Source organism: Strongylocentrotus purpuratus, unplaced genomic scaffold (assembly GCF_000002235.5).
Source record: "Strongylocentrotus purpuratus isolate Spur 01 unplaced genomic scaffold, Spur_5.0 spur5_scaffold_5, whole genome shotgun sequence".
NCBI lineage: Eukaryota > Metazoa > Echinodermata > Echinoidea > Camarodonta > Strongylocentrotidae > Strongylocentrotus > Strongylocentrotus purpuratus.
The window spans coordinates 1,730,867-1,756,833 of NW_022145611.1; the positions used below are offsets into that span (position 1 = coordinate 1,730,867).

The window sequence follows — 25,967 nt, forward strand, 5'->3', positions numbered from 1 at the left end:
TAAGTTGAAAAATATTGATAGTTTTAAAAAGGGGCATTTGTCATTTGACTTTAACTGTTTGATGTCAAGAGTTTCATGATTTTCATCATCTTTATTAACATTCAAGCTTCATACTAACTGCAATTTTTAATGAATGTTATCAAGAAAATAGAGAATTTAGTTGTACTGTATTCATGTACAAATAATACAAAAGGGCAATGTCAAATCGCTGAAATATTCAATTCATTTATTGCTCACAAGAATATCACCAACAAAAATATACTGTCAAATAATCTCCGACAGATTTTTAACATAGCAACATTATGCTTACCATACTGTAATAGTTACTCCATCATACGTTTACCATAGCAACATTATATCACACTGTAGTCACTCCATCACATGTTTAACATTGCAGCAACATTATGCTTGCAATACTGTAATAGTTATAGTAATAGTCACTCCATTTGAAATAGTCATATTATACTTGGCAAATGGTTAACGATAGAACATTACAATTCCAAGAACATATCTACGACATAGTAAATAGCGTTACTCAAAATATACATACATCAAATCTCATTTTTAATTTGAACATAATCTAGTACATGTATTTTTTCATTTATGGAGTGGGAGTGCTAATTACCTCTGTATATGAAGTACAGGGGCAACATCAACCCATGTAATATTATTACCTCTGTATATGAAGTACAGGGGCAACATGAACCCATGTAATATTATTTTTGGGGAGGGGGAAACATTCCAACTCTCTTTACCATCAATTTGAGTTGCTTGAGTTTTTTTACTTTGGAAATAAATACTTCTGACTTTCATCCATTTTGCAATCATAAGTTGATATTGTAACCTATTTACAATATTGTATGATCGTTTGGAAAACTTACCCCCCCCCCCCCCCCCCCCCCCCCCCCCCCCCCCGGAGTACTGACAGTCTTACATTTAAGTCCACATGTATATTCCATTACCTACAGAGGTTGAATAATTATATAATATTGACTGGCCTTGAGGGGTATATCAGAAATATTGACCAAGCTCAGATCATATTGCCCCGAGTCGAAAGACGAGGGCAATATGGTCTTAGCGCGGTCAATATTTCTGATATCCCCCGAAAGTAAAGCCAGTCAATATTTTTATTGTTATCCAAATCAGACATCTAGAGCAAATACAGACATCCACCATGACAATCTCAAGAACTGAAGAAACTTTGTCAAACCAACACTGTGCATCCAGTGCTTGACAAAATTTTCGATACACTGCAAACAGTGTGTATTTGGTGTGATTATTACGTCACAATAGAGTGCGCGCAAAGTGCGCAGGTTCTCGTACGCATAATAGATGCGCAATGAAAATGCGACGCGGTCATTACAAGATGCCGGGATGCGAGACCGTGGAAAATACCAAGGTATATTTTCACTCGTCTCTACACGCAAAGTCAATACGCGCAGGGAGACCAAGGAAAATACAAAGAATATACCCCTCCGTTCCCACTGCTAGTGAAAACTAGGGCAATACGGTTTTGTAAATGACCAGCTCAGATGTCTGATACGGGTAATAATATACAATATTTAAAGGAACATTTTCAGCTGGGAAGACATAACATATACCAAAACATTTGGCAAATTTTATCCACAGAAAATAATTTATGGTGATAATGTGTCAAATAGGCATCACAAACACTGAACATACAAAGTTGATTGAACAGGATATTTTCTTTATCTTTCTCAAAACAATACCAATGAATTGATCAATGAAATACTGTTGTATTGTTCAATATACCTCTCAATGCATATATGTGATCACGAGAATAAGCATGTTCTCATATTTCAGGGAAGATGGCCCCTACAGCCTAAGGCCCAAAATCTGAATCTCCATTAGTAAAACAGTAAGAGAGTTCAAGTACGGTGTTTGGTGTTGGTGTTGGTGTTGAGAGCGTGGAAAGGCTGCTGAACCGAGCTCCAACACCGAAGCTCAGTTTAGAAGGACGATACCAGCCTCAACACCGAGTGACATCCTACTCTACAGCCGAAAACTCAGAAATTCCAATAAATTACATCATATTGAATATCAAATGTTAAGTCATATTAAAAATGAATAGAGAAAACATAATTTCTCTTGAAAAACAGATATAGTTCCCATGATTTAGTTGTTTTGACTTGAAAATTGATTTTACCTTGGCTTGATCATGAGATTTGTGACAGATGCATGCATAGTTACCTGCGGTATACTGCAATGCCAACACCAACACCAAACTCGAAATCATGAATTTTTTAATCCCAAGGGGCTGGTGTTGGTGAATGGGAAAATAACACGTAAATCGTCAACACCAACCTCCCTACTCGGTTCAGCAGCGACATTCAACACCAGCCCTCAACACAGACTACAGAAAATACGTCATATTTCCCAAGGTCAATCCCGACACCAGCCTGATTTCAAGTTCGGTGTTGTGGCTGGTGTTGGTGCACAACACCAACACCAGCTTTCAACACCAAACTTGAAATCCCTCAATGCAGTTGGATAAAATAGTATGTTATACTGTCAAAATCCCTTCTTTTAAATAAACCCCTTGGAAATATCCTTCAACTGTAGGTACTGTTCATCTGGAAAAGACATAATTCATTATCTCATAAGACATAATACTGGTACATTTTGATAGAATACTCTCATATATAATTAATATTGTTTACTTCTTTGTTTTCGCAGTATCCCTAAAAACAATATATCCATTTATTACTCATTATAGGCTGCTCTACTAGTAAATAATGCTCAATCATAAATATATCCACCTCATTTAATATATCAATGCTATTCAAACCTACCACACAACCTTACACCTTACAGGTCTTACACAAAAAAAATTCTATTAGCTATGCAATATATCTCTGGAGCTTGTGTCTTCTTTTAATATACTTCCATGCTATATTAAATCATTCAAATTGAAAACTAAAAATGCTTATTTATTCTCTGAATTTGAATTGACAACGTTAAAATATATTGCAAATATTGTTATCATAAGTAAAATCTAGAATGGCAAACTACATCCCACAAGAATAATCATGGAGTACAGTTCAGTCCAAGTAAGGGAAAATATTTCAAATGAAATAGTACTACATTCAACTAGAACCTCTTCAGCCAACTGACTACCTACAAAATTGTACAAAAATTATAAAAAATATTGAAATGAGAGAGATGTCAAAAAACCTAGAGAGACTTAGCAAAGTAAAATAATCAGTGTCCTGTTGAAAGGGACTGTCATACATTGACATCCAATTGAAATGTGTATTAATGATTAGCAAACATTTCAGCTGGTTGTCCAAGAAAGTATTATGGTTTGTATCAATAGCCCACAGCTGTCTCACAGATTAGTTTGATATCTTCAACATTTCATTCAGAATGCATTTCCAAGGTTATCATGAACACACACATGTAACTATTTGATTAGTTTGAAATTACAAGAATGTCGGAACAAATGACAGTTATCTAATTTAAGAATAAAGATAGAAAATCCTGAAAAATAATATTACAATCAATATCAAAGTATTTCCCTTCCTACATAATATGTAGTCACACACCAATTTCAATGATTCATAATTATAACAACAATCTTGGAGTAATACTGAAGTAAGCACACATTGCCACTGCCTTCCTTTAGATAAATGTACATCAGTAGATTTGTTAATGATTTGTAAGTCACAATAGATTGAGCACCATAATCCAGTTATCAAAATAAAGATAAATAGTTGAATTTGTGCGCATCAAGCCCTCATTAAAACATGATGCAACCTGCACTGTATACCTCATGGCTAAATATCAATATTAAAGGTAATACAAAGTTTTGGTATGGGGTCATGAATTTGGTTCAAATGAACATATTGGAAGCATATGCGATCCTACAATAATTCGGTGATCGTTGTTGTGGTTGAAATCGAGTCTAAAGTGATGAAATTGTAAATAATAAACTGTTTAAATTGTATGGCCGTAGGCGCTATTTTAGATTCATCAAGATTTACCCGGAGCATCAGTAAATTTTTTTTAATCCATTTTTTTTCAAAACCAGAAGTGTTTTAGGGGCTAAATTTTCTAGCGCTTACAATACATCCACAGGGGCATCCAAATATATCAATGTTGTAAAGAATGACTATCCAGCCAATTTTCAAAATTTCCCAAAACTTTGTAATACCTTTAAACACAAGACCAATGTAGGTCCACATAATTGATGTTAAATGGCAAATGGTAGTACCATGTACCACTATATATTGCTATGAAGGTACATAACTGCTATTACTATGGTTAATGCAATGAAACAATACAAAACAAAGACGCCTGGCTAGAATGCTCCCCAGGGAGTGGAGAATGTGCATACATTGTGTGCGGGTAAGCCTGAATCCTATGACCGGGGCAATAATATAACTATCTGTAAAGCGCTTTGAGAGGGCCTTCGGTCCTGAAAAGCGCTATATAAGAACTAGCTATTATTATTATTATTAAAATCCAAGGATTACTTTTTAAACTATTCTCATCTCACATAAATGGTACTACAGTTTTTCATGGAAGGTAAAAAAAGGTTCACAAAAAAAAAAGTAGTTTCATAAAGTGCCCACAATGCACAACACAAAGAGCCCCCACAACTTATCAATGCAACGAGGTTCATACCAAATCAATACTGATAATAAATTCAAATCATCACACAATTCCACCAAACAAATAAGATATCAACAACCTACAAACCTTACATATTGCATAACATCTTTTCTAAACGTTTCTGCATTCCATAAGCAATACAATGGGTACTTTTTTTACAATAAGTGAAATGCATGGATGTTGCACACATTGATTACTTGGGTAGCTCTCATGTATGACTGCCCATTGCATGCCTGACATAGCAACATCTGTTTCAATGTATGCAAGTAGAGCATGTACTATAAATGGCCAAGTCCAAGGCATTTGATTTCATCTCCCATAAGTTTTCAAATAGTGTGTAATTCTGACGATAAAGTGGCATCAAATATGTTATTTCAATTCCGATCTGGTCTGATCGAAACCTTAGAAGCCATGAATACAATGATCATATTTACAGGTGTACTGAACTCTTTGACATGCCCAGTAACATATGGGACAAAATAGCTTGGACCTGTCTACATACAATGTTATTGATACATACACACAATACTAATGTTTTTCAATCTGTAAAAGATAAGCATGCATGGATTATAAAGTACAAATAGCTTAGGCATCTATATGATTTAACAACATATAGGGCTAATGACAATAAGACAGGTAAAAGGTCAATTCTTCATTGACTGTTTAAACGAGCGTAAATACCCAGCTTAAGCCAAGGTTTCCATCTTACACTAACATCAAAGGATAACACAATATATCTAGTACTTCAATTACATTGATTCAATCACAATTTTATCTTTCATGATAAAGAAAACCCTGATATCGATATGTACTTTCATTACACATATTTGTTGAATTGAGTGTTGGGTTGGACAAGCCCACACCTAACCCTGCAATGTAAGATTGTAACTATGTGTTTGTTACACAACAAATCAGTTACACCTAAAATGAACAATGACCATCAATGAAAAGATACAATGCATTGACATTGACTGCATTCAAGAAGTATACAAATATTAGGATTGACATATATTTATACACCCAACACCAAATCGTTTATGGAAAGAATGTTATTGTGCATTAAGCACAGATGATACACCTACAACTAATCATCAACACTGTAATCAAATGGAATGGAACATGCACAAATACTTGCCCTGAAGAACTGAATGTAATGCAAATGAATGTCATGCTTGAGATAATAAACCTGGACCATGTATTTAAAGTGTAATGGTACAACATACAAGTATGCTCTGATGACCTTTCCTCTGTGCTCAATATCCTATACTAAACAATTTCTTAACTTAAATTAATCATTACCTTATCAAGTCTTGTAATTTGTAGTATGAGAAAAATTGATTTTCCTGATTCATGTTTCCTCCAGAATGTGACAAAACAAAGCCCGGAGCAAATGTTGGAGAACCAATATGACATAACAAACTGGCCCAGACACTAGTATGAGAAACAAAGGACAACTTCTTGCAGGATAGCAAACAAGGTAAAATATATCCTTTCATTTAGAATTAGGAGAGACAAAACATTGTTCGACCGACAAATCTTTTCAGACCCCTAATTGTCACATCCGAAGTACATTACTATTCATCACACATTGATATCATATGAAAAAATTGTGCACAAAATAAACACTCAATTATTACAATCCATTTGGCATGATGAGTTCTTGTTCTATGATACTACTGCTTAAAAAATACATTCAGTTTATCAAACATGAATAAAGAATTATGCTATTTTGGGTTCGATGATGGTACTGTGCATGATTTAGCTTTGATTGTTTCCTCTTAATATAAACTACAAGAGCTTTAACATGATTATTATGTAGTTCAAAACAAACCAAAGTACATTACACTCTTTCTGTAACGCAGTTTAACAGACTGCAGAGTAGTAAATCATTTATAATGCCACACAATCTAACCAATACCAGTTAATATAGTCTGAACATCCTGGGTTAGGTGTAAGTACTTCCTGTACAAGCCCAATCACTTCCTGTTCTCAAAGCAAGGTTCACTTTGACCAATCACCATTACTATTGGGAGATTTGAAAGAAAACTATGACCACTATGATCCATTTCATGTGTCTGTCATTACTCAATGTCCACTAGAAGGTCTGCTCCTTCCACCGGTGACCCTTTCTTGACCGATACAGATTTGACCACTCCTGACATGGGTGCACTGACCACCATCTCCATCTTCATGGCACTCAAGACAACCAATGGTGCACCCTTCTCAACCTTGTCACCGACCTGGACACGGACATCGATGACCTCGCCTGGCATGGGGGCACCTACAGAACCCTTCACTGACTTCTGGGCTTTTGGATGTACATGCATTTCCTGTGTGTCAAAATAAGGAGGAGATTGAATAGTTGACAGTTTAGCTCTTATATTTCACTAATAATACCACTGCACATACACTTATATTTTGTGACTTGATAGTCATAAGTATGAAACTGTTGACAAAAAAAAAAAATACAATTCAAAATGTATTCTGTAACAGCACAAGTAGCTTCGGAATGCCAGAATATCTTAAAATACAAATTCACTCATATTACTAGAAATGATTGGAAACCAGATGGGCAACTTAATGGCTCTGAATAACAAGTGAAACAAAGTTATTCCAATAATGTTGTTACTTATTATTCTTTTAATGCATCAGCTAACTCATCTTCACAACAAATGTGTGCTCACTGTTAATACAAAGCAGTACGATACATGTGCCTTATTCAAATAGAGTCAAACTTGTATATTGATGCCACCCAAGGGAAACAGAGAAAGTGGCCACTTTACCGAAATCAATCATATTCAACTGGTTAAAAGATTGATTAAGATCTCTAATAATTGGTTGGATCATAGTGTCTTGATTACCTTCATGGCAGCATTATCTTTGATGAGAACTGATCTGAGTTGACCATTGAGCTCAAAGAAGACCTCCCTTTCTCCGGTCTTTTTGTTGAGGTCACCCATGGCTAGGAGTGTGATGTGAAGCGTCTTGCCTTTCTCAATCTCAACCTATAGACACGAGAACGAGAATGAGATACTATCCTCACAAATGTTTTATGCTAACTAACTTATATCATGATCATAACCATAATGAAATGAAATGAGAACTATGTTACATTAATATGTATCATTAGTCTATTAGTATTAAACATTAAACAGTCTATTACATACATTAAAGATAAGCTTGAGTTCTGGTAATGATAGAAAATATATTCTGACATAATCCAACATAACTTTCACTGAATGTTCAAGATTACAAAAAAATGACTTGCGCCAAACGATTTTGGTAAGAAACTTATAGGGGCTGAGTATAGAAGGATGAGGAAATCAAGGTAAGTAGGCCTGACACCATGTGCTTATACATGGGTCACTATGTGCAAATGAGAGTTATGGTTTTTATTGAAGAGGATTTTCAGCAAATTTTTGTGAGGTTCTTTTTATTTTACTGGTTCAAACAATTAATCTACTGCAGGATAAACAATCCAGAATGAATTATAGTCATGTTCTCTTGACATACGAATTCCATGCCAGAGCTGAAAATTAGCTTTAAAGATGTTCCTGTTTGTATTGTTAATGGAATGAAAATAGATAAAAGATGTTCATATTCGTACTGATAATGGAATGTAAATAGATTAAAGATGTTCATGTTTGTACTGATAATGGAATGTAAACTGATTAAAGATGTTCACGTTTGTACTGATAATGGAATGTAAATAGATTAAAGATGTTCATGTTTGTATAGATAATGAAATGGAAATGCTAGTAGTATGACACTTGAATGTGATGGTAATAATGATGATTGATGATGATGAGGAGGTTGGTTGAGGTGGTTGATGATGGTGATGATGATGATGATGATGATGATGATGATGAAGATGATAATGATGATGATGATGATGATGCTTATAATGACAATGCTATTAATATCTCACACATCCTTACATTGAATTCCTCTGCAATGTTTGGCCCAACCAAGAATATCTTGGTATCAAGCGTGTTCACAGGTCCAAAATCCTTCTTAAAGTTTGCAAAGTCTTCAAAGACCTTTGGATAGAGGGCTGAGCTAACGACGTCACTGTCTCGTATCCATTTGCCATGCTGTGCCACGAGTTCAGTCTTCAAAGCATCAAAGTCAAGAGGTGCTAGAGATTCACCTGGTCTGCCGTCAACAATGGATAGTCCTTTTGTAACCTAGGAGGAGATAAAAAAAAGAGAATTTTATACAATGCTTCTATAATCTCAACAAACTCCAACATTTGCAGTTCAAGATGCCCAAATTAGTATACCGTATCTCCTATATTAATTTTGTCCAAATAAAAGGTTGTCATTCTATGTAGCTGTCATTCTATGCAAACCTCAAAGAGGTTTATATATTGTAAGGTTGAATAATATGAAACAATGCATTTTTCAAAGTTAATTAAAAAAAGCAAGAATGTATGTAAAATGAACTTAGAAAACAGAAAATGTATGAAAGGATAATATGCACAAAATAAAAAATACTCCAACAAAATGAATGTACTGCCTCCCATATCCATAGCTCTATCTCAGGTACCGTTTATGGAATCCACAGCTGCAAGGAATATTTATATCAAATACACGTTCATAGAAAAGGCAACTCTGCATATAAATGAAAGGAGGAACTGAATAATTTCCTGATCTGGGGTATCTGCTGACAAAAAGAAATTGCAAAGTACTTATGAAGACTGTATGAAGTCTAAAACCTTCACATCAAACTCTTACCTTTGACCGGAGAGGTTCGGGGAATCCCCCATATGGTTGTCCAATATGGCCTTGCAGGAACTCCACTACAGACTTGGGGAAGGAGAGTTCATCAGCCTTCTCCTCAATCTGCTCTGGGGTGAGTTTGTTCTGAACCATGAACTGAGCAAGGTCTCCAACTACCTTAGATGATGGTGTCACCTGAAGCAAAAATATAACATTAGTGAGTGCATGGTTTGTACTAAGAAAATCTTTTAATTCACTATTGTATTGCAAAAAGATTGGTTTTACTATTTTCAAAAAGAAAAAAAAAATGGATTTGCTTTCTTATAGCTAAATGACTGACATGTTTATGCATGATAGCATCTTACAGAGGAAATCCACCTTGCATGCAATACACTACATGTTGCTATAATCGACAAGCCTCAACAATCTTTATATTGATCACAAGTCATTTTGCTCTGACTGATCTTCAGCAAATTTGTACACATTATCAGTTAGGGGAGCCTTCCAAAGTTGCGACTGTGCCGCGACGCGTCGGGGCGCAGAGCAGGATATGAGAACAAAGGAGGCGTCTTTTTGCGCCCTTTTGCGCGTTTGGCGTCGGATACGAGAGGACTCCAGTTGGTTCCTAGCTCATTAAAATCTGGCTATTGTTTGGAGTCTCATTGTTACGAAATTACCCCGCCGGGGCGCGCCCCAGCGAAGCACTTGACATTTGTGAATGGGAGCTCAAACTTTGAATAGCTTTCGCGCTCTTTCGCGCCCAGTCCGGCGCATTAGTTATTCATGTCGTCTTGCGATTTGACTCTGAAAAGCATTACTTTGGCTACTGATTTGTTTTAATATTATTTTACGTACATGACATTGGTTACAATGTTTGTTCTGATTGTTTATTTCCCTCTCAACATCGGAGTTCTGTAGGCGTTAACGTTGGCATGATTGTTCATTATTTCATCTCCTCCTGTTCTGTTCATGATTGTGTTCAATATACACATGTATCAATTTTAATACAAATTGATTTGTTTACGAAAAAACAACTTTATTTATTCTTACCCCACTCTCTCTGGCATTGTTTTCCTCTTGCATGTTTTGACACTTTATTTGTTTCATATTACATTAAATTTGTGTATATTTCCTTATACTTAGCGATGTTATCGCGCGTTTCGGTTTTCTTGTTTTGTTTTCTTTAATTTTCCTTGTATCTTGTAAAAAGTTCTGTCGTATGATCATTATAAATCATATAATTATATCATCAGTCTGTTATTTCAATACAAAGGTCCTTCAAATCTTCTTAAAATTAGAGAATGTATTTTTAAATCCGTGATGTTGAAAATGATACTTGATCAAGAACGTCGTAGTTTCTCCTTGAAATGGATTTAAAAAGCGTTTATCTGTCTTACGATTTTTTGTTAATGCAAATGATATCCGTATTGTCGGGAACATCATCAATATGTTTCATTAGAATGAAGACGCTCATTTTCGGAATCTTCTTTCTTTGCAAAACACTAATGTTACGAACAAAATTAAATACACTGTACCCGTATCATCGGGGATATCGCATAACTCCCAGGGAGATTATCAATTGCAAATCAACATAGTAAATTATGCCTAAATCGTAAGAATAGAGCATGCATTAAAAAATAAGAGCATTACCAGGAAATAATGTTTAAAATTTCACCTTGAACATATCTCAAGAAGAAATTAGTTTATCATTCTGTTCCAAAGAATTTTATCGAATATTTCTTTGCGAAGAAGGGGGGGGGGGGGGGGTTACAGCCGCGGCCAGTTTTAGATCTAGGTCATTGTTGAGAAGAACTAAAATACGTATATATTGTGCTGCCACGTGGTATCGAAAGAGCGTAGTGCGTTCTAGAACAAATACAAGCCATGGCAATTCGTTAGAATTACTTCTCGTAACAGAACTGTCTCACTAGCTGTCTAATTAAGGATCCATCCAGGAGATCCATCATGCACGTGTTCGTATCGAGTAGTAGACGGAATTCATAATGATTGCGTTGTTTTGGGCCATTTTTTTTAAATTTTTTTTAGGGGGGGGGGGGGGGGGGCTAGCACTTATTCTTCTTCTACTGGGTCATCAAGAAACACAAATAGTGTTGAAATTTTCTGCAATCCCTGTATTAGCGCCGAGGGTAGAAAATCCAATAGAAAAGTCAGCTGGACAATAGCAATTTAATGTTTGTCGAACAATCAGGGAGAAATACTGGGCACACAGGTACACGATATTGGCCCACATCTTCAATAATCCCGATATGACTATTTAAGCACATGCTCACAATATGAATATCAAATCTGGTTATTGTTTGGAGACTCATTGTTATAAAGGGGTACTTTTCACACACCAAAGTCCGCCTCGTCGAGTACACAAGAGTCTGGCCCGTATTGACTTTACACACCGGACTTAGGGGGTTGTTTTCAAATGGAAGGAACATGCATATGCGTACCCTACATAACACTCAGTGGGGAGGGGGGGGGGCGGTGCGCTTAACGGCGAAGCACTTTTTGTGAATTGTGAATTTGTGAATGGGAGTTTAAATTTTGAAAAGCTTTCGCGCCCGTTCCGACGCATTAGTTATTCATGTAATCCCCGCGTGTGTGTCCGCTCTCGTCTTGAAAGATTTGACTCTAAAATTTTCACTTTGGCTACTGATTGTTTATTTCCCTCCCAACATCGAAGTTTTGTAGGCATTGACGTTGGCATGATTGTTCATTTCTGTTTATTAATGTGTTCAATACTTGCATTATATTAATTTGTTCACGAACAAAACAGAAACGATATGTATAATTATATTCCTTCTGTATGTTTTGACTCATTATTGTTTCATATTACATTATTTTGTTCTGTCATCCGATCAAAATAGCCTATATCTATATCATCAATCTGTTCTTTCTCATGCAAGATCGATTTAAAGAATAGAAACGTAAGGTTCTCTAAATCTTCGCAAAATCAGCTATTGTATTTCAAAACCGTGATTTAAAAATGAAACTTATAATCAAAGACATTGTAAGATTCTGCTTGAAATTAGATTATAGGGCGTTTATAAATATGTCATACGAAATGAACAAACATCTGCAAATTAAAGATATTACAAAAATTATAAAACTAATTTTACGAAAAAAGGAATATCTGCATCATTGGGGAAATCGATATACTCCCAGAGAGATTATTATTTGCAAATCAACATTGTAAATTATGTTTAAATCGTATGGGACCTTGAATGAACACAGAATACTGATTTAAGAAGAAAGAAGGAGTGTTTATCGGACACGATGTTCGTTATTTTCACCTCGAACTATTCAAAATCGCTTATCTGTTCCAAACATGAAATTCGATCGAATATTTCTTCGCGAAGAAACTGTATTGGTGGTGGCATTTGACGTATAACAATTTGTTGTCATCAATTGCTCGTGAGGTTTTGACGTTTCATATTTGTTAGCTAGCGCTAGTAAATTATTTTGTTTTAACGTTCACTGTGTAAGGCCTGAACACGTCATGTTCACATTGGGTGTTATATAGCATACGGATATTACAGTACATGTAACTTTTACAAGCACATTGTTATTGCAACGCAATGACAAAAGACAGCTCTTTGAGCAGCTAATAGTTGTTGCGCCCATTGTTCCGCTCATAGGCGGCCATTACCAATTACCGGGCAATATTTGTTATTGTATCATTAGTTTAGTTTATTAATCTATTCATGTTTTCTATTTATTTATTTAGTTTTGGGGAGGGGGAATGTGGTATTACGAATTCATGACCCTTATACATAATGACCATGTTCTCAAATTACGAATAGTGGTCTTCATGAATAGTTGTCCAATGAATAGCGGTCCTTATAACTAGCGAGCGGAGCCCTCCTGATGGGCCTCTGCCATTTTTGTCCGGCCGTTCACTTCGCAACCACCCCCCCCCCCTCCCTCACACACACACACATAATACGCAGCTTTAATGTGTACCTAAACAAGAATCTATAGCAAGTCAGACAATTATAGCGATCAAACAATAGCCTTGCTCGGCCGCGTGAAATCCTGCCACGGCATTCTATGTTTTTTCCTTTAGAGCTAACTTTTCTTTTGTATTCGCTCCATGGAACTCTACTTTATCTTACAGCGAGGTGAAATGAAAAGAGCGTCATCATGAGTTTGATGTTATCCTTCTTCTCCCTAGTTAAGTCAAACCTTCAATTTAGGCCTATCCATAAAAGGTAGCTTCCTGTACCATTTGCTTTTTTTTTTTTTTTTTTTTTTTTTTTTACCCGACTGCTATATGAAGCATGACTGTGTATGCTCTGAATTAGGCAAACAGGGGACCGGCGGCTTTAGGACCTCTCCGAACGAAATGTAATGTTGAGTTATGCCTTACCAAAGGGCACTAGCATATCGACTTGGTTTGTAACCAGGGAGCTCCCGGGTTACGAGCTGCTCTGCTCTACCACTGGGCTAAAGCGCCTCCCTCCTTTTAAAAAGATCTTTTAAAATTTGCCGTTTTTTTTTAGAATAAGAATCGAAACATGTTTGGTATGTTTTTGTATCTGTGCATTATGATTTCAAAATTTCACTTTCGCCACTTAATTAAACAAATCTACGAATAAATGATTCGAAAGTTAGAGCAGAAATCGATGTTTGTATTTGTGTTCCTGCCCGTTTTGCGATCATTTAGTACATATAGCGCAAAGTAGAAGTCGAATGATAAATTATCACCATGAACTGATTAATGTTTTGTATTGCATTTCGAATTGCTGCTCAACTTTATCCCCATCAGGCTACGCTTTTTTTTTACATCTTCATGACACACATGTTTTATAATCTCGATATAGTTCCAAGACTCTTTTTTCTATTTATTCCACTTTTAAAAAGAGCTATGGAATTATTATGATTTAAAACGCCTTTTGGACGGGCAATTTTCGAAGGCAAATCTCGGGCGTGAAATCCTGCCACGGCATTTTATGTTTTTTTCCTTTAGAGCGAACTTTTCTTTTGTATTCGCCCCATAGAACTCTACTTTATCAAACAGCTAGATGAAATGAAAAGAGCGTCATCTTGAGTAGATCTTTTGTTTGATGTTATCCTTCTTATCCCTAATAAGCAAACCTTCAATTTATTGGAACCAAGTCAAGGGAGGAAAAGAAAAAAGAAGAAGAGGATTTTACTGACAAAATATAAATTCTTCCTAGCTCAGGCTGTGACGATGTGCAACGCGTAGCTTGAATATGAATGATGAGAGAGAAAGATAATTCCTTTGTCCATTATTACGACACTAGAATAATATCGTGTTGTGGGAATTATACAAATATGTTGATAATCATTCAAATTACAAACATACACAAGCGTCCTAAACAGTAATCAATTTGCCGACTATAACCGCATTCATGTATTCATTCACATCATTCGTCTTTTATTTTTTTGTTGTTGGGGACAATCAAGCTCACAATTAAACAGCCATTAATCGTACATAGTCATCTTTATTTCACATTTCATACAGTCGTCACAAAAATTAAAAGGAGGCGTATTAAACCCAACAAAAATAAATCATAATTTATTCTGATCAAGATGAACGAGTGTGTTGATTGCCCCCCAAAACAGATACGCTCCTACCAGAAAGTTCATGCTGTGCTGTAGCAATGTACATCGCAAAGCTTCGACAATGATTGGAAAGATAATACCCCGCCTGTTACGACGCAAAACGGCGCGAGAAGAATAGATCGCGACGCGAGAAGAATACATCAAGTTTTTACAAACAATGGAATGTTTATCAGAACGAGAACCGGAGGGGAAGACAGGCTTCGGCCGACAAATACTTTCTGTATATCAAGTTTAAGCTGTACCGCACATCACGAGCGAGAACAATAACGGGAGAGATAATCTTCCATCGCCTGGTAGGGCGCAAAGGGGCACAAGAAGAATAGAGCGGGTTTATACCAACAATAGACAGTTTCTTTTCATATGCAAAAATCAGGTGAGGGTGACTATGGCGCCCCTTCGCGCCCCTTTGCGCCTCAATGCGTCTCTTGAGACGCGACTGTTCTATTCATCGCGCCCCGACGTGTCCGGGCACAGTCGCAACTTTGGAAGGCTCCCCTTATTATAAAACACATACATATCCATATACATATATATCCATGATCTTACATACAGAGATGCCTTAATGCTTTACCATATAAAGAGGCAATACTTTAACTATATCTCACTGTCATACTGATAGGGGGAGAGAGGGTGGGGGGGGGGGCAGTGTGGGCAGCTGCCCCCCCCCCCTCCAATAAAAATCAAAACATGGTTTATTTCTAATTTGATATCAGTGATTTACAAATGTTGCTGAAAAGACATGATTTTCCAGGTTTTTTTTCTCACTTTCGCCCATTATGCCACCTGGTGGTGATGCAGATATTTTTTCTGCCCCCATAAGTTTTTGCTCATTACACTACTGCTATTTCTACCCCATATTGTAGGTAAAAATTGCTCCACCAATTGTAGGTAAATATTTTACTAGACTGCTAGGGACACCGTTAGTCCTACAAGTATGTTCAAGATCTTACAGCCGGTTGAGAATCAATACCTTAACTGAGGATTCTAGGACATTGACCTTTTACAAGGACAATGTCTCTTATCTACACCACCTTCTTTGATTTTGACCTCTGACCTACTCACCTTGATCAGGTCCCCGAGGAGTTGATTGGCTTGTACATAGGCCTTCTTCACCTCATCAAACTGACTTCCTAGACCAAGACTGAAAGCCTGAAACTGAAGATTGGTGTACTGTCCGCCTGGGATCTCATTACGATAGATGTCAGCATTGCCACTCTTCATGGTGACTGTGCATTCAAAGGGAGCGTAGAGTTGACGAGTCACCTCCCAGTATGAGCTGTATTTGAAGACCTCTTCCAACGCCACACCTGATACGTGTTATAAAGTAAATAAACAATTACTTGCCTACATGATTACAACAGATTAAGCTAGGATTTGTTTCCTAGATATTAAATATCAAACAAGTGATAACATTGAAATCTTACAGTTCCTAGATAAATTTTCCCCATGGTAAATTTTGATAAATTTCAAATGGCGCTTACGGCCGTACAATGGTAGCTGCAACCATGAAAATCTCAGAATATTTAGTTGTGATATATCATTTCCAAGCAGGAATAGCTAATTGGTCGGTTTTAGTCAAGAAACATTGTTTTATAGCTTAATTAATATCTCGACCTTGAGAGGGAGCTTTACAACATAAAGAGTGTATTATTTACAATTTCATAACTTTAGACTCGATTTCAACCGCGACAACGATCACTGAATATTGTAGGATCGCATATGCTTCCAATATATTCATTTGAACCAAATTCATGACCCCATACCAAAACTTTGTATTACCTGTAACAGGTTCCAATTTACAAGTGTGAAAACTGAATTCCATCCTATTCCTCCAATATCTCTACTCAATGCAAATAATAAAAGGCATTTCTTTCTAACCCGTGTCCATGCCGGTGTTCTCTAATGCTGCTACAATGGCTCCCATGCTAGGTTGTGATGTCATCCCTGATACAGAGTCTGCCGCCACATCCACAACATCCGCTCCTGCCTCTGCAGCGGCCAACATGGCAGCCACGCCCGCACCAGAGGTATCATGAGTATGGATGTGGATTGGCATGTCAGGGAACCGATCTCGTAGCTCAGACACAAGAATGGTAGCAGCCCTCGGCTTCAGTAGACCAGCCATGTCCTGTGAAATACAATTGTACATTTAAGATGCTGTTTATTTTAAACTCAGTCTTGATTTATTCAAAATAATAGTACATTTTCATTTCATGCCATGTATCTAGAAGTCTATTCAAAGATGTATTAAAATCAAACATTCATGGTTCTCAACCTAGCTTTACCTTAATGATGTTCATGCGTGGGTATATAGTCGTTCACGAAGTAGGCAACTTGACGATCACTACATAACACTGAACCAATGGGTATTATGCTCCCTTGCATAAGTTCATATGCTGCCCTCTATATACCCATGCTTGAGCAACTTTAAAAGAGCACTCACAGAATTTCTTCTTACGAATGATTTGTTCTGAAGTCCATACTTATCCAAAAAACCTTCATAGGTTTGTTTGTTCGTAGTTTGAACAACCTATTTTCTCAATATCTTACTCCAATACCTGCTGACAAAGAAAAATATGTTTTTCTTTTGTAATATTGACAGGGGCTTATGGATTGTATATTCTTATATGATGGAAAAGTGTTTCTTACATAATTAAATATAGAAAAATCAAACCATGAACAAATATTTGTCTGTTGAAGCCATACTTCACAAAGTGCACTTTTTAAATAACCTATACAGGTCCCTCATTTTGGAATAGCTTGGACATAAAAATAACTGAATCAACCTCGCTATATTCCCTCAGGCATAATCTCGAAGATTCCTACTTAAATGCATTTGTTAAACAATTTTTCATTCCTCTCTCTCTCTCTCTCTCTCTTTTATCAGACTTACAAGTTATAGACTTAAATTGTTTCCTTTGGGTAATCACGGCTACATGCATATATTCTTTATTTACTAATTCTTTGTTTACATGTTATTCATAATGCTGTGTCAGTGACTCTAACTTTGTTTTTCTTTAATGCAATCAAATTCAGTTACATATTTTGTATTTCATTTGGGAGCCTACAATTTACAAGCTTTGCTTCTTAAAGGTACAATGTCCCATTTGCAGGCCCAACTAATGAAAAGGGTAAATTCCAATGGCATTTGAAAGACAATACTAAGGGCTTGAAAATGGATTTTTGTGGGAAAATAACGACCATTAGTTGTCGAATCGACCTAAGTGATTGCAATCACCTAAGCAATAGTCTGATTTTCAGAGCCTTTTACCAAATGGTTGTATGTTTTGTGCTGTACAAAGATTCAATCAGTTTAATTTGGCCATTACAAGTAGTGGGTTATTGATGTAGACAAATGCTCATGTACCTGTTACAGCTCACTTTATGTATGTTATAACCAAAGAAAAAAAGGTTGTCAGTCAATCACTCAATAGTGTCTGACAATGAAGTCTAGAAGGTAAAAAAGTTTTCTTGCATAATTTGAATACTAGGACACTGCTTATGTTTAAATTTCACAGATATGACATATTCATTATTCCTGCAAAGTTCTACAAAATTTGATGTTGGCTGCAAAAGGGACATAGTACCTTTAGTAGGTTCCCTATATTTCACATTATTATTTCTCTATGTTACATGTTTATCATTGTTTTATCACGTGTTTTCTTGTCAAATCTTCTGTATCAGACAAATTTGTTAGATGGAATGTGGAACAATAAAACTAGCAAGTTCTGAAAAATACTTCTATAATGGGTAACATGTTTGAAATAATCCGATGCTCACCTTAATGCACAGGATGTGAGTACCTGCTTTCACAAGCTCTGTTGCTAGGTCAGTATAATAGTCCATGGTATATTTAGTCTTTGATGGATCTGATACATCTCCACTGTAAGAGATAGCAGCTTCCACTACACCACCTGATGCTCCTGCGGCTTCCATGCCAAGGATCAGGTTCGGCAGGTAGTTCAGACAGTCAAACACACGGAAGATATCCATTCCACTCTTATGAGCCTGTTCACAGAACCTTACGAGAAATCAGGAAAACAGTTAGAATCTGTAAAGGATGTGTCAAAAACATGGGAAATATCCATTCCACTCTTATGAGCAATTTTAAGAAGCCTTACAAGAGTTCCTTAAGACAGTGAGTATCAAACGTTGAAAAGAACAGGTTGAAAGGTATTGTAGTTGAGAAAGTCAAAGATAAATAAAAAAGACTTGGAAGAAATTAATTCAACTCTTAAAAGAGGATTGATCAAAACAGGAGATCATGAGGAGAGTAACGAGCGTCAATGGTTGTTCCATACTATGTCAATTACAACTTGCAAATGAATGTCTATAATGCCGGTAACAGTGCAAACAAAAAACAGAAGAACTTCAATACCATAGTCTTCATTGAACACAAAAAGCTGATGCATTGAACTAATATAACCCTCTCCCCCCCCCCCCCCTGAGTTTAGAAAATATGATGAATTTGTTGTGTGAGTAAGACTAATTGAACAGTTGAACAGTTGTTTGTTTTTCTAATAAGTCCCCTCAAAGTATGTTATAAATAGCTTATGCTAATGTTTCAATGATTCAGCTCATGCTGATGTTTCAGTGACAGATTAGACATTACATATAATTATATTATACAATATGCTTCAAGGTTAGGGTTATACTGGAATATACATAAAATGTATGCTTACTTGTACACTACATTATCAGGATATGAAGTATATCCCACAGCGTTAGCCCCTCTGAGAAGCATTTGGAACGGAATATTGGGGATGATTTCTCTAAGCGTCTCCAGCCTCTCCCAAGGACATTCATGCAGGAAGCGCAAAGCAACATCAAATGTAGCACCTATCAGAAGAGCACATGAAGCACATCGATTATCAGAGTGACAAATATCAAGGTGTGTTGTTCATTTAAAGTCACTTAAATGTAATAATCTATGAAGTTCCTTCCTGGAAATATTTACACGATTTGATAAATAAGGACCATCAACAACAATGAAAGACGACATACTTTGTTGAAAGCACATGAAATATTATCCCCTTAGGCATATTTGCCATACTATGCATTATGCTCCTGTCTTTGATTTTGATAAAATGTTATATACATTGTTATAAGTTCTGTAGTCTCAAATTTTGATGTTATTACAAGAAACTCTGCAATAGACCATGATCTTCATACAAAGTAAGAATTTATCTTGATATTTTATAACGAAAGTAGGCTTAGGATTTATCAAAGGAATTTGCAACAAAATGGCTCTGCTTTATGTATACAAAAAAACGCTTTAAACATAATTGAGTTAAATTGAGCCACGCTTGAAAGATGAGAAGAATGATTAATTGATTACCTCCCCAGTTTTCTAAACTGAACAAGTTCTGGAAGTTGTGAGCTACAAACGGTGAGATGTTCTTGAGATCATAGGTCCTAACACGGGTTGCAAGCAGCGACTGATGTGCATCCCTGTACGTGGTGTCGGTCAGCATGAGACCAGGGTTGTTCCGAACTGCTTTAGCAAACGCTTCAGGTCCTTCCCGTAGCAAGATATCTCTCTTACCCAAAGGAATGGCCTTGTCTGTTGGGATTCAAGCATGGAGAATCAAGGTCGGTTAGTGCTTGTAAGTGCTCTTGGCAGTATGTGTAGCAGTATGTGTAGCAGTTATACAGACAAATATTTGATTTCTACACCTGGGCGAGTTTAAGATAATTTATTCAATACATTACAGATATTATCAATTATGGTATACCTGATGATTGTATCAAGTGACTTGAATCAGAAATAAAATGACAAATTTTTATGCTAATCTTGTTAAAAAAAAAAAAATCAGTCTTGGTGATGTGCGGGACAGATACGACCAAGTACTTGTAAAAGGTTAGTGTTTGACTTGCCTAAATTGAAGCTTTGATTGTTTCCATTTTAAAATTACAGAATAGATGCATAAAAGTGCAATATAAACATAACTACTTTCTTAAAATGCAAACTCTGTGTTAACTGTTTTCAAAGTAAACGGGATAAAGACATACATGTATGTATGCAGTTACTAAGACACACCACATATATTAAGAATGAAAATGGACTTTGGTTTGAATTTCATTTTTTTGAAAACCACACAAAAAATGCCATCAAAAAAATTATCTTAGTCTGAGGGTTATTGATCTGTAATATAATATTTACTTGTATTCTACATTCAAAATTTTCCAATGAAGATCATATTATTTCTGAACTCAATCTTTGGTACAAGAAGATAACAGAAAAGAAACATGAGAAGGTTTTCACATGAATACACTCACCCGTCCATTCAATGGCAATGAATGGACAGTAAGCCTGGTATTGTGCTACTCTAATTAAGTATTGGATATCACACTACTTTATTATTTAGGTTTATAAGGTGGGTTCAAGAATGCAGCCTATGGCAAACCAATATTCCATTCACATGTTTATGCTTTAATATTATCCATCGCACTTGGCTAACAATTATTGTGCAGCAGCTATGCAAGCTCCATGCAACACTCTTGATCAACGCATCTTGATGAGTTCAAAGTTAAGACGCAATGTATAATCAATTTCATATGACATCGAGACGCGCATTGTGCATGTGTTTGGCTGGGCAAGCACTGCATGATGTGACATCACCCAATAAAGCAAATAGCAACCTCCACGATCGTGCAACTCTTGGCTTCTTGATCAGGTTTATAGTCAATTTTATGACTTTATACTCATCTTGTAGACTCATCTTATAACAAAATTCAGTTTGTCAACATTCTTGATATAAAAGACATGGAAATATATGAACTGCAATGACTTTACAAGAGGGTCAAACTACCTGCACCAATATCTACAGATAAATATTTAAATGAGAACATATTATTCACAAGTGAACTATAGATGTCACATACAGAATTAATTTGAAAGAGTTCTTGAAACCTGATATGTAGTTGGTTTTAAGAAAAAAATATATTAAGTACAGAAATGAGAAATAATGGGTTTCTATTTTTAGTATTTAGTGATGTACATGTAAGTACATGTATATCTAGACAAGATTGAGAGAATAGTAACACAGAGACAAAATATTAATAGTAGAGAAAGATATTATTGATTGCATTAAAATGGCTCGGTATATACAGTACACGCCGAAAATCTCCGCAACACGATTACACGATTTATTTTTAGGATTACACGGTTTACACGATTCACCTGAATCGTGTAACTGTGTAATCGTGTAAATTTACACGATTGAAGAATGTCGCTCTGAATCGTGTAATCGTGTAAATAGTTAAGTGCATTGGTCGGATGATTCGACCAGATGTAACAATCGTGTAACTGTGTAATCGTGTAAACTTACACGATTGAAGAATGTCGCTCTGAATCGTGTAATCGTGTAAATAGTTATTAGGGTTATAAGGGCATTGGTAGAACGATGCGACAAGCTGCAGCAATCGTTAAATCTTATCCTGCTTACACCAATTGCTTTATACACAACTTACCTTCAGTGTACATCAGTTAATTACTGTACTTTATATTCGTGTATAAACCTCAGCACTTTCCACTAACATGTATCGTATACTAATCCGTGAGACAAGGTAGGAAAACGTCAGAAACAGGAAGACATGATAGATGAAATAGTAAAGGAAAAAAGATAGCTACGAGGAGAAGGGAACATATAAAAGGAAAATGAGGGTTGAAAGGCACGATAAAGATAAACAGAAAAAAAAGAGAGAAAAAAGGGAAAACTAAAAAGTTGACCGGAAGAAAAGAAAGAGTGAAATAGAGTGATAAAAAAAAGAAGGGCGAAACCTAGTAAAATTAACAGAAATGAGAAGGCTATGAAACGGAGAGGAAAAGAGACAAATTAATAAGGTAAGAGGGGAACAAAATGAGGGAAAGAGAGGCGAGAAAGATATGGGGGGAATGGAAAGATATTGAAAGAAAGAGAGAGAGTGAGAGAGAGAGAGAGAGAGAGAGAGATAAAAAAAAAAAGCTTTAGTTGAAAGAAAAGGGGCACCGATCAGATTTTAATAGGGGCATTTATCGGAGTTGATGGGGGCATTTATCAAAAGTGAAGAGGGGCACTTCTCGTACTTAAAGAGGGATACTTACTAGAGATTAAAAGGACACTAATGAGAATGGAAAATGGACACTTATTGTAAAGGAAAATAGGAACTCGTCGAAGGAAAAGGGGTGTGTGTCAAAAGAAAAGGAGCACTTATCAGAGTTGAAAAGGGGAAGGGGCACTTTTACAAATTAATAGGGACACTTGTCAAAGTCAAAATAGGTACTTTTCCTATATACAAAGGGGCACTTTGGGGGAACTTGAAAAAGTGGGGGGACACTGTGCCGCTAGCTAAACGTAACTCAAAGACAGTTGGCCATTCACTTATTCTATTCATTCTCGGCTTGCAACTGTTCCCTACACTCTGTAGCCAGTGGCTTACATACTTACGTACATGTAATACCTATTGTTCAGGGGGATCCTATGTTCAAGGGGAACCCCCTGAACAATAGGTATTATGTAAGGATCTCTGCCTGTAGCTAGGGCAACGGCCTTTGTCCCCGGCGAGGGTCAATGGCAGGCCACATTCAGAGTAAGCTTCTTTTGTATGTGACAGGAAGTGTGCCCTTAAGCCTTGACCGTAGCTCTTTATACATATAGCTGAATAATGCAATGTTGTAAAAGGTAATTTACGAAAATGAGGAACGCTAAAAAAGCAATAAGTGATCAAAGTCTAAGGCCCGAATTCACAAAGGAGGTTTGTCGACAAACCTTGGTTTTCGTGCGTCATATGACGCGTTTTTACAAACCAGGTTTGTAAAATGGATAATGATTGAATAAAAAAAAGTATAACGATATTCATAGCAACGAATGAGCTGGTGAACCGTAATTCTAATTTGTACAGCCTTGTAATGTAAGAGTATCACAACATACTTAATTATGTTAGCCCTCCTTTACATTTTGTAATCATTTTTACTTATTTACAACTTAGGAATAACAAAATTCCCCCCTTCCTTCGTCGTTCATCGCTTTTTTCTTTTTTCTCACCGAGGGTTAAATCCGAGAGTGCTTTTCGGGAAGTGGACTAATTTTTTTAACTTTCAAACATTCTATAATAAAACTAGAGACAAGACACTGCAATTAAAAATATATACAAGAGAAAGAAAGCGTAATCTTCGCTATCCCCTCATATCGTCCACGTTGTCCTCGTTCAACCAAGAAGTAACTTCTTGCTTTTACTGAACTAGACGTCCTTAACCTGCTCACCATCACCACTGAAAATAAATTGTAACACAATTCCAGCGAGCAATCGAATCGTGTAAATTTTGAATCGTGTAATCGTGTTGCGGAGATTTTCGGCGGGCAGATTACACGATTACACGATTCGACCTGAATTGAGGAATCGTGTAATTTTACACGATTACACGTTTACACGATTCAAATTTCGCTTCATTGGCAAAAAACGAATCGTGTAAAAATAAATGGTTACACGATTCCCGCGAGCAGTCGAATCGTGTAAATTTTGAATCGTGTAAATCGTGTTGCGGAGATTTTCGGCGTGTACTGTAATCAGACATTTTCATAAATTGCAACTTCCTACTACTATCATCTGCCATCATTCATTATAAAATGGGTTCAAGAATGTAAGAATGAGAAGCGTCAAAATGGACCACATGTGTGTGCATTATAATTAACCATACGCGCATGGGAGTGCATTTTTGTGATAACAGCCGTGCAAAAAAGGTGCAAAAAAAAAGGCATAATGCACGCTGCGTGTAATTCAATGCATGTTTACGAGAAGTCGCACCATGCACTGCACAGTCTGTTTACAAGGCCACTGCTGCCGCAATCGTCTGTGTGCACACGTTATTTTTTTTATGAAGGTTGCAGTTTTACAATGTTATCACCTTGCTAAGTAAAATTGTTGACCCATTTTATAAAACAAATAATACAAAGGTTTTCGTTCGTGACGTTATGGCGATGCAGCGCTATTCGGGGATTCATAATGGCACAAAATCCACTCGGCTACGCCTCATGAATTTTATTACACCATAGTGAAAACCCTCATGCGCTGCATTGACCATAATGACTCACACCTGTGTATTATTTGTATAATAACAATAATACTTGAAAGACAACACATTTGAAGGAAGAAAAAAAAAATTCATGACATGTATTACTGTATTGACTTGCATTGAAATATATTTTGCACGATAGAAATATATGCAATCAAAACAATTATACTTGTTTCAATTAATTAAACAAATGTGCTAAATCCCCATACATGTAACGTACCCGTTTCTTTTAACAGAGATTTGGATTTGTTCAAAATGAATATCAATTAATAATAAAATGAACATCAATTAATGATAATAAAATGAACATCAATTAATAATAATAAAAAAATTATCCAAGAGAAATATGGCAAAAATATGAAGAATAATTTATGAGAGCACAAAAAATTTCTAGTTATATTTTAACAGAGTATTTTATTACAAGTTCATGTGATAGAAGCATGAGACACAGAGGAAACCATTCACCAGTGTGCAGCTAAAGAGGAAATGAGCCCACCCTTGCAACCCGCCATTGATACACAAGTCATAAGCACCGCCACCATTACTGTGTGCCCTGTTAACCTATAGCTGCTCTTCAAGGCCTCTGGTATTTTGATCTTTTGATCAAGAATGCTAGGACTTACAAATTATACAAATAGTACATGAGCAGAAAGTGCAAATATCACCAGAAAATATGAGTTTAGTTCTGTATGCAATCATCACTAAAGTCTCTTAATTGGCAATGCAGGGTGAAATTTAAAATCATTATTTTGTGTGTACAAATTGGAAATTCATTATCATTACTTGTTGTTGTTCTTATAATTTTCATTACATTCGTTCATTTAAATTATGAAAGAGTTAATTTTAAAGGTAGTGTATCTCTTTTGCAGCCAACATCAAATTCTGAAGAACTTTGCAGGAATTATGAATATGTCACGTATGTCCTATCTGTGAAATTTAAACGTTAGCAGTGTCCTAGT

At 36.2% G+C, this 25,967-nt stretch overlaps 1 protein-coding gene and 1 long non-coding RNA gene across 12 annotated transcripts in view; both read right to left on the reverse strand.

Annotated features, from left to right (window-relative positions):
- Positions 1-203: 203 nt before the first annotated feature.
- LOC115929560 lies at positions 204-880 on the reverse strand. Its single transcript, XR_004066545.1, has 2 exons — positions 675-880; positions 204-625 (listed from the first exon to the last, which is right to left on the reverse strand). It is a non-coding gene; the product is annotated as an uncharacterized LOC115929560 (long non-coding RNA).
- Positions 881-2,200: 1,320 nt separating this feature from the next.
- The window catches only part of LOC574782 (pyruvate carboxylase, mitochondrial), a 45,026-nt gene continuing 21,259 nt past the window's right edge, over positions 2,201-25,967 (reverse strand). For all 11 annotated transcript variants that reach the window (XM_030998905.1, XM_030998904.1, XM_030998906.1 and 8 more), the window contains 9 exons: positions 20,293-20,517; positions 19,637-19,793; positions 18,735-18,975; positions 16,833-17,082; positions 16,017-16,261; positions 9,372-9,551; positions 8,574-8,822; positions 7,497-7,640; positions 2,201-6,965 (listed from right to left, as the gene is read on the reverse strand). In XM_030998905.1, the coding sequence (XP_030854765.1) occupies positions 6,717-6,965; positions 7,497-7,640; positions 8,574-8,822; positions 9,372-9,551; positions 16,017-16,261; positions 16,833-17,082; positions 18,735-18,975; positions 19,637-19,793; positions 20,293-20,517 (1,940 nt within the window). In that variant the 3' untranslated portion in view covers positions 2,201-6,716. The remainder of the gene's footprint in view (positions 6,966-7,496; positions 7,641-8,573; positions 8,823-9,371; positions 9,552-16,016; positions 16,262-16,832; positions 17,083-18,734; positions 18,976-19,636; positions 19,794-20,292; positions 20,518-25,967) is intronic.